Source organism: Bombina bombina, chromosome 2, assembly GCF_027579735.1.
Source record: "Bombina bombina isolate aBomBom1 chromosome 2, aBomBom1.pri, whole genome shotgun sequence".
In the NCBI taxonomy this organism is placed as follows: Eukaryota; Metazoa; Chordata; class Amphibia; order Anura; family Bombinatoridae; genus Bombina; species Bombina bombina.
The window spans coordinates 1,083,009,663-1,083,028,816 of record NC_069500.1 but is presented as its reverse complement, the minus strand read 5'-3'; the positions used below and the strand labels follow the sequence as shown (position 1 = coordinate 1,083,028,816).

The 19,154-nt window shown below is 37.3% G+C and overlaps 1 protein-coding gene across 1 annotated transcript in view; it reads left to right on the top strand.

Moving 5' to 3' along the window:
• The window catches only part of ZNF827 (zinc finger protein 827), a 577,489-nt gene extending 569,313 nt beyond the window's left edge, over nucleotides 1-8,176 (top strand). Inside the window, exon 14 of the mRNA XM_053703710.1 lies at nucleotides 4,231-8,176. Within this exon, the coding sequence (XP_053559685.1) occupies nucleotides 4,231-5,038 (808 nt within the window). The 3' untranslated portion in view covers nucleotides 5,039-8,176. The remainder of the gene's footprint in view (nucleotides 1-4,230) is intronic.
• Nucleotides 8,177-19,154: the final 10,978 nt, after the last annotated feature.

Sequence of the window (19,154 nt, the reverse complement as noted above, 5' to 3'; positions counted from 1 at the left end):
CGAAATTAATTAACTCTTATTAAATAACTTATTCCTATTTAAAGCTAAATACTTACCTGTAAAATAAACCCTAATATAGCTACAATATAAATTATAATTATATTATAGCTATTTTAGGATTAATATTTATTTTACAGGCAACTTTGTAATTATTTTAACCAGGTACAATAGCTATTAAATAGTTAAGAACTATTTAATAGTTACCTAGTTAAAATAATAACAAATTTACCTGTAAAATAAATCCTAACCTAAGTTATAATTAAACCTAACACTACCCTATCAATAAAATAATTAAATAAACTACCTACAATTACCTACAATTAACCTAACACTACACTATCAATAAATAAATTAAACACAATTGCTACAAATAAATACAATTAAATAAACTAGCTAAAGTACAAAAAATAAAAAAGAACTAAGTTACAGAAAATAAAAAAATATTTACAAACATAAGAAAAATATTACAACAATTTTAAACTAATTACACCTACTCTAAGCCCCCTAATAAAATAACAAAGCCCCCCAAAATAAAAAATTCCCTACCCTATTCTAAATTAAAAAAGTTACAAGCTCTTTTACCTTACCAGCCCTGAACAGGGCCCTTTGCGGGGCATGCCCCAAGAATTTCAGCTCTTTTGCCTGTAAAAGAATAAATACAATACCCCACCACCCACATACCCCTAATCTAACCCAAACCCCCCTTAAATAAACCTAACACTAAGCCCCTGAAGATCTTCCTACCTTGTCTTCACCATCCAGGTATCACCGATCCGTCCTGGCTCCAAGATCTTCATCCAACCCAAGCGGGGGTTGGCGATCCATAATCCGGTCCAGAAGAGGCTCCAAAGTCTTCCTCCTATCCGGCAAGAAGAGGACATCCGGACCGGCAAACATCTTCTCCAAGCGGCATCTTCGATCTTCTTCCATCCGGTGCGGAGCGGGTCCATCTTGAAGCAGGCGACGCGGATCCATCCTCTTCTTCCGATGTCTCCCGACTAATGACGGTTCCTTTAAGGGACGTCATCCAAGATGGCGTCCCTCGAATTCCGATTGGCTGATAGGATGCGAGCTCAATCTGATTGGCTGATGGGATCGGCCAATCGGATTGAACTTGATTCTGATTGGCTGATTCCATCAGCCAATCAGAAAATTCCTACCTTAATTCCGATTGGCTGATAGAATCCTATCAGCCAATCGGAATTCGAGGGACGCCATCTTGGATGACGTCCCTTAAAGGAACATTAGTCGGGAGACATCGGAAGAAGAGGATGGATCCGCGTCGCCTGCTTCAAGATGGACCCGCTCCGCACCGGATGGAAGAAGATCGAAGATGCCGCTTGGAGAAGATGTTTGCCGGTCCGGATGTCCTCTTCTTGCCGGATAGGAGGAAGACTTTGGAGCCTCTTCTGGACTGGATTATGGATCGCCAACCCCCGCTTGGGTTGGATGAAGATCTTGGAGCCAGGACGGATCGGTGATACCTGGATGGTGAAGACAAGGTAGGAAGATCTTCAGGGGCTTAGTGTTAGGTTTATTTAAGGGGGGTTTGGGTTAGATTAGGGGTATGTGGGTGGTGGGTTGTAATGTTGGGGGGGGGGGGGTATTGTATTTATTCTTTTACAGGCAAAAGAGCTGAAATTCTTGGGGCATGCCCCGCAAAGGGCCCTGTTCAGGGCTGGTAAGGTAAAAGAGCTTGTAACTTTTTTAATTTAGAATAGGGTAGGGAATTTTTTATTTTGGGGGGCTTTGTTATTTTATTAGGGGGCTTAGAGTAGGTGTAATTAGTTTAAAATTGTTGTAATATTTTTCTTATGTTTGTAAATATTTTTTTATTTTCTGTAACTTAGTTCTTTTTTATTTTTTGTACTTTAGCTAGTTTATTTAATTGTATTTATTTGTAGCAATTGTGTTTAATTTATTTATTGATAGTGTAGTGTTAGGTTAATTGTAGGTAATTGTAGGTAGTTTATTTAATTATTTTATTGATAGGGTAGTGTTAGGTTTAATTATAACTTAGGTTAGGATTTATTTTACAGGTAAATTTGTTATTATTTTAACTAGGTAACTATTAAATAGTTCTTAACTATTTAATAGCTATTGTACCTGGTTAAAATAATTACAAAGTTGCCTGTAAAATAAATATTAATCCTAAAATAGCTATAATATAATTATAATTTATATTGTAGCTATATTAGGATTTATTTTACAGGTAAGTATTTAGCTTTAAATAGGAATAAGTTATTTAATAAGAGTTAATTTATTTAGATAAAAATTATATTTAACTTAGGGGGGTGTTAGTGTTAGGGTTAGACTTAGCTTTAGGGGTTAATCCATTTATTAGAATAGCGGTGAGCTCCGATCGGAAGTTTAGGGGTTAATAATTGAAGGTAGGTGTCGGCGATGTTAGGGAGGGCAGATTAGGGGTTAATACTATTTATGATAGGGTTAGTGAGGCGGATTAGGGGTTAATAACTTTATTATAGTAGCGCTCAGGTCCGCTCGGCAGATTAGGGGTTAATAAGTGTAGGCAGGTGTCGGCGACGTTGAGGGGGGCAGATTAGGGGTTAATAAATATAATATAGGGGTCGGCGGTGTTAGGGGCAGCAGATTAGGGGTACATAGGGATAACGTAGGTGGCGGCGATTTGCGGTCGGAAGATTAGGGGTTAATTATTGTAAGTAGCTGGCGGCGACGTTGTGGGGGGCAGGTTAGGGGTGAATAAATATAATACAGGGGTCGGCGGGGTTAGGGGCAGCAGATTAGGGGTACATAAGTATAACGTAGGTGGCGGTCGGCAGATTAGGGGTTAAAAATTTTAATCGAGTGGCGGCGGTGTGGGGGGAGCTCGGTTTAGGGGTACATAGGTAGTTTATGGGTGTTAGTGTACTTTAGGGTACAGTAGTTAAGAGCTTTATAAACCGGCGTTAGCCAGAAAGCTCTTAACTCCTGCTATTTTCAGGCGGCTGGAATCTTGTCGTTAGAGCTCTAACGCTCACTGCAGAAACGACTCTAAATACCGGCGTTAGAAAGATCCCATTGAAAAGATAGGCTACGCAAATGGCGTAGGGGGATCTGCGGTATGGAAAAGTCGCGGCTGAAAAGTGAGCGTTAGACCCTTTAATCACTGACTCCAAATACCAGCGGGCGCCCAAAACCAGCGTTAGGAGCCTCTAACGCTGGTTTTGACGGCTACCGCCGAACTCTAAATCTAGGCCCAAGACTCCTTTCAGGCACTAGTTTAACAGTGCTGGAGACTCCAAGACTGCAAAAAAGAAAAAATACTGCTTAAAGAAAACTATTGTGTCTTTCTGGAATTACACCTAAGCTGTGATTACAGACCGGATCACCTACACAATTAGGGACCAGATGAAAAAAGATGCTAACACAGTAACCTTTTAGTCCTAAGGAGATTCTGACTGCATAAAGGAACCTGGGAAAAGAGGTAACAGAAAACACAGACAACAAGCTGCATACAGGAGAGTTTAAAGTGTTGGATGCTAACACACAGTGCAAGTATAAACACATAATAAAAGTGGCATTTCAGTGAGCCTTCAGAGCGGAAGGTGCAAGCCATATCTTTGTGCAATCCACCAAATAAGGATCAATAATAACATTACTTATTTGTGGCTACAGCCCCACTTAATTTAAACTACAGAGGGAAGACCCCCTTTTTTAGTTTTACATGCTTTTAAGAGTGCACACCCTATATTGTTATCCTATATGAATTGTGATTTTATGATTGTATTTTTAGAAGATAAAAATAACTTGTGTTTTAAATACTGCCTTTTTTAGCAAATAGGTTTTAAAAGAACCAATTAAATACTGTTGTATACGTTGAATTTAGCAAGTAGTGATCGTGTCAATTTTTCCATATTTACCTTTAGCTGATATTTATTAGCGCTCACTCTGTAAGGTTTTTTTAGTCTAAGTTTTTAACTATCCGCTTCAGGAGATAGTTATTAGTGTAGTTTGGTTTCTTCTATTCAGTACTATTTACCTTGCTTACATATGCAACCAAAGGTTACTTGTAAAATCCTGAAGAACAGTATAATTTTAAAAAAATGTAAGCAGTCTGAGTGTGCTTGTTGTAAGAGGTTGCATGATTATAATAAATGTAGTTTGTCAATTACTGTCTACATGAAAATGTAATAGTCATACAGGACATTTTTTTATCCTTTATCCTTTTTTTTCTTATTTGCTGTGTTTTTATGTACAATGTTTTGGCAGGTGCCCATTTTGTGTCTACTCCACAAACCGTCCTGCAGCTATGGAATGTCACCTGAAGACACATTACAAGATGGAGTATAAGTGTCGCATCTGCAAGATAGTAAAGGCTAACCAGCTTGAGCTGGAAGTGCACATCCGTGAGCATCGGCTCGGGAATCATTACAAGTGCGACCAGTGTGGCTACCTCTCAAAGACAGCCAATAAGCTGATTGAGCATGTACGTGTCCACACAGGAGAGCGCCCCTTTCACTGTGACCAGTGCAGCTACAGCTGTAAGCGCAAAGACAATCTTAACTTGCACAAAAAACTCAAGCACTCCCCACGCCAGACATTCAGTTGTGAAGAGTGCCTGTTTAAGACCACACACCCCTTTGTCTTCAGCCGTCATGTCAAGAAGCACCAGAGTGGTGAATTCATGGAAGAGGAGAAAAAAATCCAGCCCCCAATTTTGAATGAGGTCACACCATTACTTCCAGTAAATGACTCTAGGAGCCTTTTGTCACCTTTCTCAGTCATGTCTGCCTCACAGGCCCTACAAACGGTGGCCATGTCCGCTGCACAAAGCAGCGGTGTGGGAACTCGTTTAGCACTTAAGGCCTTTGCAGTAAATGGTATCTCCACGTCCTTAGATAGGTACCAAAACTCTGAGTTTGCTCATCTCATTCCCTTGACAATGCTTTTTCCCAAGAATGACTGTGATGTCACATTCCATCCACCCAGACCTCAAACCGCACCACCTGGTGCCTCTACACCCAAGCACTCCTTCCTTGCTTATCTAGGACTAATCGAAAGGGCAAAAACTGTGTGAGTTCAGCCCTCTCACAGAAATCCAGCAGGTATACATTGCTGCAATGTTTAGGGTTGAAAGGTATGAAAAAGTGTACTGTATATTATTAGCAAGATTAGTTAATGGGCTCTGTGTGTTAAATGTAATTGCATTTTCATAAAAGCTGCTTAAAAATGAAATCTTCAGAGGTAACCTACTGCATACTACTACATATCAGGAGGCTGGCTGCTGGTTTCATATACCTCACCATAAGCTATAGACTGAAGGACATAAAATGTCTGCACTTATGAAATATAACAGATCAAAGTTTCTGTTCTGTGTGCATGTTTGTGAGTGAGTGAGTGTGCGCAAGACTGAAAGAACTAAACAATTTCCCTATCCAGTAAAACTGTTTGTAGTATAGTCTACATTTCCACCTTTCTTTTGTTTTATCAGGAACAAAATGCTCAACTATATCATTTTAAAATTCACAATAGCCAACATAATTATTTCTACTTATACCATATTATATTATAAATATTCCATGCATACATATATTTATACTAAATATTTTCATACTCATAATGAAAAGCTAAATATTTATATAAATCAAGGCATCATTCATTTTTCAACTTATCGTAGCATCAGTCATTACAGTTTAAAATGATGGCACTAAGTCATAATTAATGAAAAAAATCTTTAGTCAGAATTATCTTTAAAACAAGATATAGTATACATTATATTTGAAATGTGTTGAGAATGTCAAGGATTACAAACTTATAGCTAAATTAATATTTACTAAAATGAAGTCAGAAGGTTTGTACATTTTTCTTTCCCTTCATAAAAAAACAAGATGCTGCTAAAATTGTTTAATATTTTTGCTCTTATATTTTAACATGCAGCGGATCTGTTCTTTCACTTCTGTATGTTCCTATCCAATATAAAGCTTTAACCCCTGAACAAGCTTTATAATACAGATGAATTCTAATCATCCATATGCAGTCTATTATATTTTCTGTCAGAAGATCAGTGCTAAAGTTTGGACTAAAAGTATAGTGAAAAGATTTAAAGGATAAAACCTTTTGCTGCTGTTGTGGCCAATATTAGTGAAATGGTTAAAAACCTTGCCCTTATGGAACTGTTTTAAAGTCAGAATATAGCTGTCTGAATTCAGATGCATTTGGCTGAATGAAGTCCTTGTCTGGGTATTTCTTGAGTTCTGTTTTGGGTAACACAGGTTTATGGAAGAGGTTACAATAGTTTGTATTCCTCATCTGCAGTAATAATTAGTTGACCTGTATACTCTGACCAATACTAGGAAGGGCCTTAAGTTTAACATTAAAGGGATACTGTATTCAAAAAAGATTCTATCATCCATATGAAAGAGCAGCAATTTATTTATTTTGCATTATAAAAATGTAACATTAAAGTTTCTTAAAGGGATAGAAAGGTCAAATTGAAACATGCATGGGGCATTTCAAATAGAAGCATTTTTACAATATACTCCCATTAGCAAAAATTCTTCTAGTAAAAGTTAAGTTTTTTCAGCAGTACACACAGCTTTGCTGTGAGGGCTCGTACACCAGTATTCAAACACTACAACTTTGTAGAGAGTCAGAAGTACTTATATGAAGTCTTCACAGACACAATACATATCACCACCAGCTCTCTGAGTTTGAATTCTGGTGCACACACCCTCATGGCATATATGTGTATGCCACTGAAAAGCAGAAATAACTATAATGAGAAGCATTTTCTATTTTCTTATTTATTTTTTTCTAGTAAAATGATATTGCAAAAATGCTTCTATTCAAAATTGAAATATACCCATACACATTTCAATTTTGACCTTTCTATGCCTTTAAACTGACATGATTAAGGGCTTGAAACTGTCATTTGTGCACCTGGACCTTATGAAGCAATAAAGGATATTATTTTATATATGTGGCTGGAATTCTACTACTAATAAGTGAACAAAGAGTTGGCCGATCCTGTCCGTGCCTATTAAGGAGAGTGCTGTTTTGTCTTTACATGTGGAATCCCTTTAAACTGAAACTGCTACATCTGTATTAAATGTGCACTTCCTACCACCACTCATTGGCTGATAGGTCCTTGCCGGTTTATAGGTATTTCTTTCTTAAAGGTGGTGAGAATCCACAATCCATTACTCCTGGGTTTTATACTCCTGACCACTAGGAGGAGGCAAAGATTCCCAAAACATTAAAAAGTCCTTAAAATCCCTTTCACCTTACTGAAAATTAGTCTTGTCTTTGCCTCCGCAGGAGGAAGGTAAAGAATGGAGGTGCTCCAGATGTTTTTTTGTGAGAAAGGTCTTTAGACTGATTTGAGGCCCAATTTCCAGCTACTGTTGGACAGAGGGAAGCTTTTGGCGTACACATACACCCTATGGGAGTTAGTCACAGGCCTGCCACAGGTGTCGCAGGGACCGGTCCTTAGTTTACTCCTTTTGTTTAATTTAAACAGCTCTTAACACACATTTCTGTAAGACAAACATATCTGCATATTTCAATACTGCTCTTTCAAGACAGAACATTTATGAGTACAGTGTCCATTTAATACAGTAACTTGTTTGAAAAACATAATATGCTTTGGAGACATTGTAAAGCTATAGCTTTCATTTAAGTCTTTTTGTTTTCTGGAAAACACTATATTAAACTTGGATTACTATTATGTGTTCAGGACAAATGACCCAGGCACCAGGTATATGATGTTTAATGACAAATCATCAACACATGTAAATGTAACTTGTTCTAAATTATCTTTTCATATATGCAGAGCAAATTAAATTGCACTTAATATATTAAATAGTTATATTGCTGAATTAGGTTATCAAATCTGCAAACTGAAAATGCACCTTTCAGATTTAGTATATTAAACAAAATGTCTGTGGAAATGTAGTAAATATGCAGTGGGTACCTTTTTTAATTTTTATTAAAACCCATTTTATCAGCAGAAAAATGATTAAGAAAATCCACTAAAATGGATTAAAAAGGGTTTGGAAAAATACTGGGTCCAAATACCCAGACTAAAATGGCAGTTTTGCACAGTGCTTAGTGTTGCACTATTATGTTTCTTTTCACAAGAAAAAGAAATGAGACCTTTTGAGTGAGATTATATAGTTTCTGACTAAGACTGAACTTCTAAACACTTTGTAAAATGTGTGTGCGTGTGTGTATGTATATATATATATATATATATATATATATATATATATATATATATATATAATATAACTGTGTTTCCCTCACTAATATTGTTTTAGGATAAATTATTATATCAAAATGAAAGAACTTCTCAGTCCCAAATAAAAATGACAATGTCAGTAAAGAAAAGCAATTAGTGGCATAAAGTTAATTTGAATTTATGTAATAAAAAATACAGTTAGCATCATAGGTCTTCAAAAGCAAAACCAATGCACTTTCAGCACTTGAGAAAAAAAAACTTGGGTTATCTTCTTTTGCATAAAATGTAACCTTTAATTTATTGTACATTCCTCAACACACAGACCAATAGGTTTCTCTGCTGTTGACATATTTATAGAAAATATTTGCTTTTTGTTTTTTTAAAAAACACTCCCCTTCCTTCTAAACATTTTCAATGCATAAAAATCCAGTTTTGTTTCATTTCATTGATTCCACAGTTTGTTTTTCATTTAAAAAAAAACTGTTACCATGTTGTGTGTTTAAAAGGACAGTAAACAGCTTTTACTAACAATAGTTTTCTGCAGCCTTGTGAAACTAACATTATTGAATGAGTTTTAAACATTATTGAATGCATTATCACCTAGCTTTAGCCAAACACCACCCACTATTTGCCTCCTTTGGGGGAGCAACGACAGGGCTAGCCACGATCATTATATTAGCAAAAGATTAATTGCTTTGCAGTTCTGGTCTTATTATCTGTGCTGAAGCTAATTAGGGACATATATGGTAGAGGGTTAGGCTTGTGAAGTCTGCCATGTGCACTATGAGTTCTCAGAATTATTTTAACAAAAAGTCTGTTGTTTGGCTTTAGCCTGAAATAGCAAGATAACAGAAAAAAAGGAAATATAGATATGTGACACGGTTAGGCTTGTGACGCCTGTCATGTGCTCTTTCAGTTTTTAAGACTGTAAAGACTGTAAAGACTTTATTTACAGGAAAAGGGAACAAAATAAATAATGCAAATTTATTGCAAAGTGTTTTTTTAATACACCTAATTTTATGTTACAGTCTCAAAGTATTTACTGTCCATATGTTATCATGTTTAATTAAAGGGACATAAAACCCCCAAACAATATTTTGTGATTTATACAATTTTAAACAACTTTCCAATTTACTTTTATTATTACATGTTCTTTGTTTTCTTGTTATCCTTTGTTGAAAAGCAGGGATGAAAGTAAGGAGTATGCACGTGTCTGCAGTATTATTTGGCAGCAGTTTTGCAAGAATGTTATACAATGGCAAGAGCACTAGATGGCAGCACGATTTCCTGTCATGTAGTGCTCCAGACTTGTGCACACTACCTATCTAGATATCTCTTCAACAAAGAACAAGAAAATGAAGCAAGTTCTATAATAGAAATACAAATTTTTAAATTGTATTCTCTGTCTGAATCATAAAAGAATGTTTCTTTCTAATGACACGGTGAGTCCACGGATCATCTAATTACTATTGGGAATATCACTCCTGCCCAGCAGGAGGCAGCAAAGAGCACCACAGCAAAGCTGTTAAATATCACCTCCCTTCCCTCCAACCTCAGTCATTCTCTTTGCCTACGTTAGAGCAAGGAAGTGGAGAAGTTAGATGTCAGGAAAGATTCTTCAATCAAGATTTTATTATTTTTTAACAGTTCAAGCTTGTGCTGTTTTTCTACTAGGGTGTAGCCGTAGTCCACATCAGTCTCTTCAGTAGAGCAGTGGTGGCTTTTAAGCAATGGGAACTTGTGGGGTACAATCCTCACTGCGCCTCCCATCTATTTAATGCTGCCCTAACATTGAAAGCCTGAGTAAGATTACTCAGTCTTTGCCGACCGGGAGGTTAATTTGTAGACGCCCACGATGGGCGGGCTAGCTGAGGCAGCAATTTGCTGTTGCGTGCCTTTTCCCCTTCACTTCCGGTAGATCGGAGGGGTGACAAGCTAGGAGCAAGCGTTTTTGGAGCCAGGGAAGGCGCAGGATGAGCGCTTAATGCAGCGTGGTTAGACCGGACAGCTTTTTACTGTGCTTCAAGTCGAGTTCCGGATTCTTCTAGAGGGAATACTATCTGGTGTCAGCAGGGCAGGTAGGATCCTCAGCTAAGCTGAGGTGTAGAGGTTGTCCAGAGGGTTTGTGTCAGTTTATCTATTTCCTTGCTGCAAACAATAAAAAAGTTACCTTTTAAATTTAAAGAGACAGTAACTTTTTTTGGTATTTTAATTTTTATCTGAAATTTAAGTTTATTTAATTGTAATTTGTTCCATTGTGAGTTAAGATGGACCAAGAGGCCCTGCAAAATGTTACTTGTTCTTTATATTTTGGTGCTAATGTGGAACCACCAATCCCTTTCTGTTCCTCATGTATTGAGAGAACTTTAAATTACAGGAATAGACATTTTTCTGAGCCAACATTGTCTAAGGCGGATGCTGTTCAGGAGTCTAATGACAATGTTCAATATATGCCGCAGCTTTCTCCTCAAGTGTCCCAAATTTTATCGACCACAAATGCAGTGCCCTGCGCTTCCTCTCTAACTCCACTTTTTCAAAGGTTCTGGGATCCCTGTTGGCGGTGCTCCGATTGTGGGGCATTGTGGTGGCACCTTATCTGGATGACATTCTGGTTCAGGCGCCATCCTTTCAACAAGCAATGTTGTTATCCTTCCTGCGATCTCACGGATGAAAGGTGAATTTGGAAAAGAGTTCCTTAGTTCCAAATACAAGGGTTGTTTTCTTGGGAACCATAATAGATTCCTTATCAATGAAAAATTTTCTGACAGAAGTCAGGAAATCAAAGATTATCGATTCTTGTCTAGAGCCATCAGTGGCTCAATGTATGGAGGTAATCGGTCTGATGGTAGCAGCCATGGACATCATCCCGTTTTCCCGTTTCCACCTCAGACCTCTGCAGTTAAGCATGCTCAGGCAGTGGAACGGAGATTATGCGGATCTGTCTCCACGATTACATCTGGAGCAGAAGACAAGGGATTCTCTTCTTTGGTGGTTGTCTCAGGATCATCTCTTCAAGGGAACCTGCTTCCGCAGACCCACCTGGGTGACAACGGACGCCAGTCTACTCGGATGGGGAGCAGTCTGGGGCTCTCTAAAGGCTCAGGGGACATGGACTCGATCGGAGTCTGTTTTACCCATAAACATTCTGGAGCTGAGAGCAATCTTCAATGCTCTTCTGGTCTGGCTTCAGTTAGCTTTGGCCCTGTTTATCAGGTTCCAGTCGGACAACATAACTTCAGTGGCTTACATCAACCATCAGGGGGGAACTTGGAGTTCCTTGGCCATGGCAGAGGTAGCCAAGATAATTCAGTGGGCGGAGTCCCACAACTGTTGCTTGTCGGCGATCCACATCCCAGGAGTGGACAACTGGGAGGCGGATTTTCTGAGCAGACAGACCTTTCACCCAGGGGAGTGGAAACTCTATCCGGAAGTGTTTTCCAGCTTGATTCTCAAATGGGGACAGCCGGAACTGGATCTCATGGCATCTCGGCAGAATGCCAAGCTTCCGAGGTACGGGTCGAGGTCAAGGGATCCTCAGGCGGTCCTGATAGACGCTCTGGCGGTACCTTGGAATTTCAGTCTCGCATACCTATTTCCCCCGTTCGTTCTCCTCCCTCGAGTCATTGCTCAAATCAAACAAGAGAGGGCATTGGTGATTCTCATAGCACCAGTGTGGCCTCGCAGGATCTGGTATGCAGACCTGGTGGAGATGTCATCTCTTCCACCTTGGACACTTCCATTGAGAAAGGACCTTTTACTTCAAGGGCCCTTCCTCCATCCAAATCTAGTTTCTCTGAAGCTGACTGCTTGGAGATCAAACGCTTAATTTTATCTAAGCGTGGATTTTCAGAGTCGGTTATTGAGACCATGATTCAGGCTCGTAAGCCTGTGACTAGAAAGATTTACCATAAGATATGGCGTAAATATCTGCATTGTTGTGAATCCAATGGCTACTCTTGGAGTAGAGTTCGGATTCCTAGAATTTTGTCTTTTCTCCAAGAGGGTTTGGAGGAGGGTCTATCAGCAAGCTCCCTGAAGGGTTAAATATCTGCCTTGTCTATTTTGTTACATTAACGTCTGGCAGATGTACCAGATGTGCAATTGTTCTGTCAGGCCTTGGTCAAAATCAGGCCTGTGTTTAAGCCGGTTACTCCTCCCTGGAGTCTTAATCATGTTCTTAAGGTTCTTCAACAGGCTCCGTTTGAGCCTATGCATTCCTTAGATATTAAACTGTTATCTTGGAAGGTTTTGTTTCTGGTGGATATTTCTTTTGCTCGTAGAGTTTCAGACCTCTCAGCATTGCAGTATGAGTCTCCTTACCTTATTTTTCATTTGGCTAAGGTTGTTTTGCATACTAAGTTAGGGTTTCTCCATAAAGTGGTTTCAGATCGAAACATTAATCAGGAGATTGATGTTCTTTCTTTGTGTCCTAATCCTTCTTCTCAGAAGGAACGTCTGCTGCACAATCTAGACGTGGTGCGTGCTTTGAAATTCTATTTACAGGTGACTAAGGATTTTCGTCAGTCTTCTGCTCTGTTTGAGGTTTTCTCTGAAAAACGTAAGGGGCAGAAAGCTACAGCTACTTCTCTTTCGTTGTGGCTGAGAAGTATCATTTATTTGGCCTATGAAACTGCGGGACAGCAGCCTCCTGAGAGAGTTACGGCTTATTCTACGAGGGCTGTTTCCTCTTCCTGGGCATTCAAAAACGAAGCTTCTGTGGAACAGATTTGCAAGGCTGCAACTTGGTCCTCTCTTCACACTTTTTTTAAATTCTATAAATTTGATACTTTTGCCTCGGCTGGGGCTTTTTTTGGGAGAAAGGTTCTTCAAGCAGTGGTGCCTTCCGTTTAGGTTCCCTGTCTTGTCCCTCCCTTATCATATGTGTCCTCTAGCTTCGGTATTGATTCCCAATAGTAATTAGATGATCCGTGGACTCACCATTTCATTAGAAAGAAAAACGAAATTTATGCTTACCTGATAAATGTATTTATTTCTTGACACGGTGAGTCTACGGCCCGCCCTGTTTTTCTTAAAGACCGTTTTTGTTGGTATGTTATAAACTTCAGACACCTGCACCTTGTTGCTTCCTTTTTCTCCTTTTGCTTCGGTCGAATGACTGGGGTTGGAGGGAAGGGAGGTGATATTTAACAGCTTTGCTGTGGTGCTCTTTGCCGCCTCCTGCTGGGCAGGAGTGATATTCCCAATAGTAATTAGATGATCTGTGGACTCACCATGTCAAGAAATAAATAAATTTATCAGGTAAGCATAAATTTCGTTGTTTGCATTTCATGTCCCTTTAATTTGCTCCTTTGCATAGGAAGACAGATTTACGTGGCCAAACGTTTAGCCATCACAAAACATTAACAGCCATATGATTGACAAGTGGTAATCTGCCTTCTAAAATAAATTTGAACATCCATAAAAATCTAAACATTTCCCACAAATAGAAGTTTTATGCTTGTATATGTAAATGCTGTTTGTTGAATTCAAGAGCTATACTAGTTATGTTGCTGACACTTATATTTTGCGTTATTTACTATTGTAACTAAGGGAAGTTTTGTATGCAATTACCAGTAAAGAATAAAAAAATCTAATTTAAAGTAACTTTCCTTGTAAATATCAATGATAAATATTATGGCCACAAGGACTGTCTTTTTTTCTGGTTTCATTTTACATTCATTTTGCTAAAAGATCACAGCATCGTTTTCTGATTCATATCAGCAATAGCTAGAGAACACATTTTCCTTTATAAAATAAAAAAAATTGTAAACTGATTTTTTTCTCTCGAAGAAATAAACATTTTTCAACATGTAATTGCATTGAGTAGAAAATTGTTAGTTCCGTTTTCATCCACTCTTAAGATATTTATTTTTTTCTCATTTATAATAAGTTAATAATGTGTTTGTGATTAAAATAAGGGCAATTGAAATTGCTAAATATTCTGCTATACAACTAAATATGTGGTCTAGTTGCACAAAATATTTATAGGAAAGTAGATTGCCAGCATTTTAGCTAAATACAGAGTTAGCATCATATAATCCATCTTTTCTCTTACAGTCTCATATAACCACATTCAGTGCTGGTACAGATATACCCTCTGACCTCTACACTAGGTAGATACTTTCCCTAGTAGGTTTAGCTGGAGCTTTATTTTTTAACAGAAATGTTTATTGCTTTGCACAGATGAAGACCCTTCTCAGTATAACACCTTGGTTATAGTGCTTTATCTATGCTCATGCATCTCTCTCTAAACTTTTACTTTGAGAAAAGACGCTTTATTTTGCACTGAAATTGCAGTTCCTTTCTGTATGGTTACCAGGATTAGCATAAATTAACTTTGGATGGGGCCTGCATAAAGGTGACGTCATTAATTTCAAGTTGTGTAACATTTTTTGTGTGCCCAGTATCATTTTGATGTTAAAGGGCCATGATACCCAAATGTTGAAACACTTTAAAGTGATGCAGCATAGCTGACTAGAAAATATCGCCTGAACATCTCTATGTAAAAAAGAAAGATATTTTACCTCAAAATGTCCTAAGTATTCATACCCCATTGTAAAGGAATTTAAGCAGCAAATCAGTATGTCTGTCCCGGGACAGGCAAGGGATTGAGCCTCATGCACACATGTTATTTTCCCTTTTCAGTTTAAGGAAGCTTACTATAAAATCTCATGAGAGTTAAGTGAAATCTCATGAGATCACAGTAAAAGAGTTCATGACCTCAGCACTGTTAATGCTGATTTGCTGCAGTTCATTTCATTATTATTTTTTTATCTACAGCTGGACAGCAGCTGAAGTATAACATTTTTACACAGCACTTACTCTCGTGAGCTGAGGAGATTGTGAGGTAAAATATCTTTCTTTTTTACATAGAGATGCTCAGGTGATATTTTCCTGTCAGCTTTTTACAGTTCTACTGCATCAGTTTCAAGTTATTTAGCATATGAGTATTATGTCCCTAAGGTAGCATGTTGCAGGTTCCCTAGTGTGCTGCTTGTTGTCTTTTGTACTTTAGCTTAAATGTTTGTTAAGCTTTATGTTGGTTTAATGAGGAGATTGGGATTGTATGCATTTGAGTAATGTCTCGAATTGTTGAGTGTCCTGAAATGCCCTAAAAATTATATTAGTGCTTAAAAAACATCTACTAGTGTGAGATGGTGGGCAGTCTATAAGGAGACCTATACAATTTTTTCAAATGTTCCTCTATGTATTCCTGGGTTTTAATTTTCTGTTTCTGAGGATGTTTGGCTCCAGTTGTTTGTTTTTTTTTCCTTTGGGGATACAGTAATTCAGAATACAAAAATCCAACCATTATGGTTCACCATGTTCTTTTGACTTCTAGAAAATGCAACTATAGGGCTTCTCATAGAATATCATCTTCAGATTCTGGATTTGTCTCTGGCCATTCGAGATTACTCTTCCTCTGAGGATTATTCTCCTGACAGGTTTAATGCTAGATTTGAGATTGAAAGGATGTTTCTTGTTTCACAATTTTTTTCCTAACCTTAGGCTTGAGGAATGGTTTTAGCCTGGTCAGAAATTTACATTTCTTTCAGGTTTGATTCCATGTATACCATTGTTGAATGTATGCTAAATATCGGGCTATATGTGCCTAAAACTAATTAACAAATGTTTGTTTCTAAACATTGTATTCATCCTTTTAAAGTTTATAGTTTGAATATATGGTAGTGAGGCTTGATTAATTGTTGTTCAGATTCTGTTTAGGAAAAGGATTTCCACTCATCCTCTACTTATTTGATCATTGACAAATTAACCCTAATTTAAACTATTTTATTTGTATTAGGTACTTTTATAAAGTTCTGGATTTGGCCTTTGTAGAGTTCTTACTGTTCATGGTTGCAGGTCTTCATAATTGAAGCTCTGAACTGGTAATAATGGCAGTAACAGTCCATTACTATGGTGGTCCTGTTTAACTCATTGGTAGATTATCTCAGATAACAGGAGCTCTAATGATCCTCAAGATTATAGGAGTCTAAGGTTGGCTCAAACAAATGTAAGAGTTTCTTTTTTTTTATCTGTAGAATCTGCTCAGGAGCAGGAGACTGTAGCAATTGCAGGACTATTGTAAATATACTACCATGATTGCAAAGGTCAAAGTTTTATATAAACATTTCTCAAACTGAATTTAAGAAGGGCTGATGATTAAGATGTTACCTTATTCTTCCTCTAGATTAAGAGGGAATATGGCTTTCAAATCTTTCATATGCACATATAAACAAACAGGTTTTTCAGAGGCCTCTTCTTTCAAGTCAGTTTCTTTCTCTTCATCAGGCCTTCTTTTTTTTCTCAAATTCTTATTAATTTGGTTAAAAAAGTTCACTCCTTTTCATATGAGGTTGATTTATTAGACATTGTGAAGTAGAAAGGAACAGTTTAAGGATTTTATTCCCACATTTATTGTTCCAGAGAAAGAGGGTACATTTATCTGGTGTTAGGTTGTACTAGATTTGTAAAGGTTTCCTATTTTAACATGGAGTCCACTAAAGCTGTAATCATGGTGTTGGAACCGTGTAAATGCATGGTCATTACAAATTGTGACCCTTAGTTTTTGAGTACTCAGTGCTAAAATTACCTTTGCCAAAGTCCAGACTACTCATCTTTCTATAGTCACAAAACTGGCAATTTATTTGTCTTATTGCACAATATATTTGTGAAGGTTAGTCAGCAGAATTGGCAACTTGTCACTCCTCCAGTAAGACTCTGTCTTTTTAAAGTTTAGGAAAATCAATCTATCCAAAAGTTCTCTCATAATCCAAGATGCAAGCCTGTCCAGAGTGTTTCATGCAGAATTATGGGTCTTCTAGATTATTCAAGCAGTCTAGAATTTAAGTCTTATGCAAGGGACCACATGATTGTTTTGGATTTAGTGACAGCCACTTTAGACATGATTCCATTTGCATGGTTTTACATGATCACTAGACCAATGTAAACACAATTCTACAGAGCTTTCACAGTAAATTTATCTTTTTCATCAATTGATCTTATGTGTCAGCTTAGAGCTGATTAAATGCTGATTCTTTAAAGAAATTCGTTTTTTGGGTCCATTTTTCAATTTCCATTTCCACATATACTGTTTGGAGTCGGCTCAGGGGAGGTGACCTCCTATGAAGTCATATTATTTTTCTAGCCATGAATATCTGGGGTACTATCCTTTATCAGTTCTAATTTTAGATTTAATCAGATATCATGTCTGCATGTGCCGAAAACCACCAGTGGAGTATGCATAGCATATCTGCATTCAAGTAAATCCATATTAGGGGGATCACACATGTCCCAGGTCTCCTGAGTCATCAGCTGACGTCTTATGCCTCTCCTCATTGATCAGGTATCAACACAAGAAATCTACAAAGGAGCCATGATTTGTGCTGGAATGTTGTAATAGGTGCAATGATTCCTTAAAAATGTAAAGTAGACTGAATACAGCCAGTGGCACAAGCAGAAATTGATTTTTCTGGCAAATGTATAACCAAAGACTTGCTTTTCATATCTAGGCTATATTGTTGGGGAAATGTTTGGTCTCTTCATTAGATTTACAATTTTCAGTCTTCGTATTTATTTCTAACCATTTGGTAATTGAATTATTTCTTCTTTACTGATAGCTCCTAAATGTTAATTGAGTGAGTTTAATGCAGGGTGTTGAACCATCTTTGTTCGTTGCATGAATATAGAAATCTTTCCTAGCTTTATGTATTTATTCCCTAAATTTTCCCAAATAGCATATATATGAATGTATGCATTAGTTCTCTTGAAAGTTAAGTTTTCTATATATTCATTCTTTTTTGTGACTGCTATTTGGTGTAATGTCTTGCATTCTTTCAAGCTTTGGAAATAATTTGTGTTGTGTTTAAGGATTACATTCCATTTTGGGAATGTGAATCTAATGCTACAGGTTCTGAAGTATGGCATCTTTGAGCCTTTTGTAAATTTTTAAAACTTTTCTGCTTGTGTCTTTGTCCAAAACAAAATATGTGCCAGAGCATAGTGCTCATATTTGTTATCCTTATCTGATATTTTATCAACATGTCAGGTTTTTGGACTCCTCTTTTATTCCCATTAAAGGCACCTCTTCCTTGAATGTTATTTTAAAAATAGTTGCTCTTAATTCTGTCTGTACCCAATGAATGATGATTAGTAAGTACTACTTCCTATGCTTTCAAACATTATTTTGAAGCTATCACATTTATTTGGAAAACATATTGTCATTTTATTGCCCATTCTGATAACAAAATGGGTCACAGTGCTTCCAAAGTTTCAGTGGTCGATTAAGTTCACTCTGTAATCCTTATGAGTTTAGGATGAATCCAACTATGTTTAGATTCTGGACTCATTAGATCAGTACTATTCTACCATAATTAGTTTTTCCATTCTGAATCATATGAGTTGTACAAGGTCGCAACTTGGTATTCCTTGCATATGTTTATAAAGTACTACTATATTAGTTTCTACAAATTTAATGTTTGCTTCAATAAAAAACAGCATTTGGTAGAAAGGTCTTATGGTCATATTTCCTCAGGCTTAAAAAGAGGGTACTTTATAACCCTCCCTTGCATTAATTAGGTTAGCTATGGTACTATGGTACTGACCAACCATTACTTAATAGTGTAAGAGCAAATCAGATTTATATATGCTGATAATCAATAAAGCTATGAATACCTTTTTTATTGTGATCTTTGATTTTTTTCCTTTCAAAGTTTAATTCCAGGGTAGCACCCTTTTTAATCCACCTCCTAGATTTCTGGGTGAACACACTCAAGCAGAAAGGGTAAGGATATAAGAGAATCTACCTCTATAGACATCTTAGAAATGCTTCTTAGTACTCCTGAGGTCAAAGGCTGTATACCCAACAGTACTGAATATGGTTGTTCTACAAGTGTGAATAAATGCTATTGGTAAGTGTAAATGTTGTACTGAATGTATTTTATTCTTGAATTGA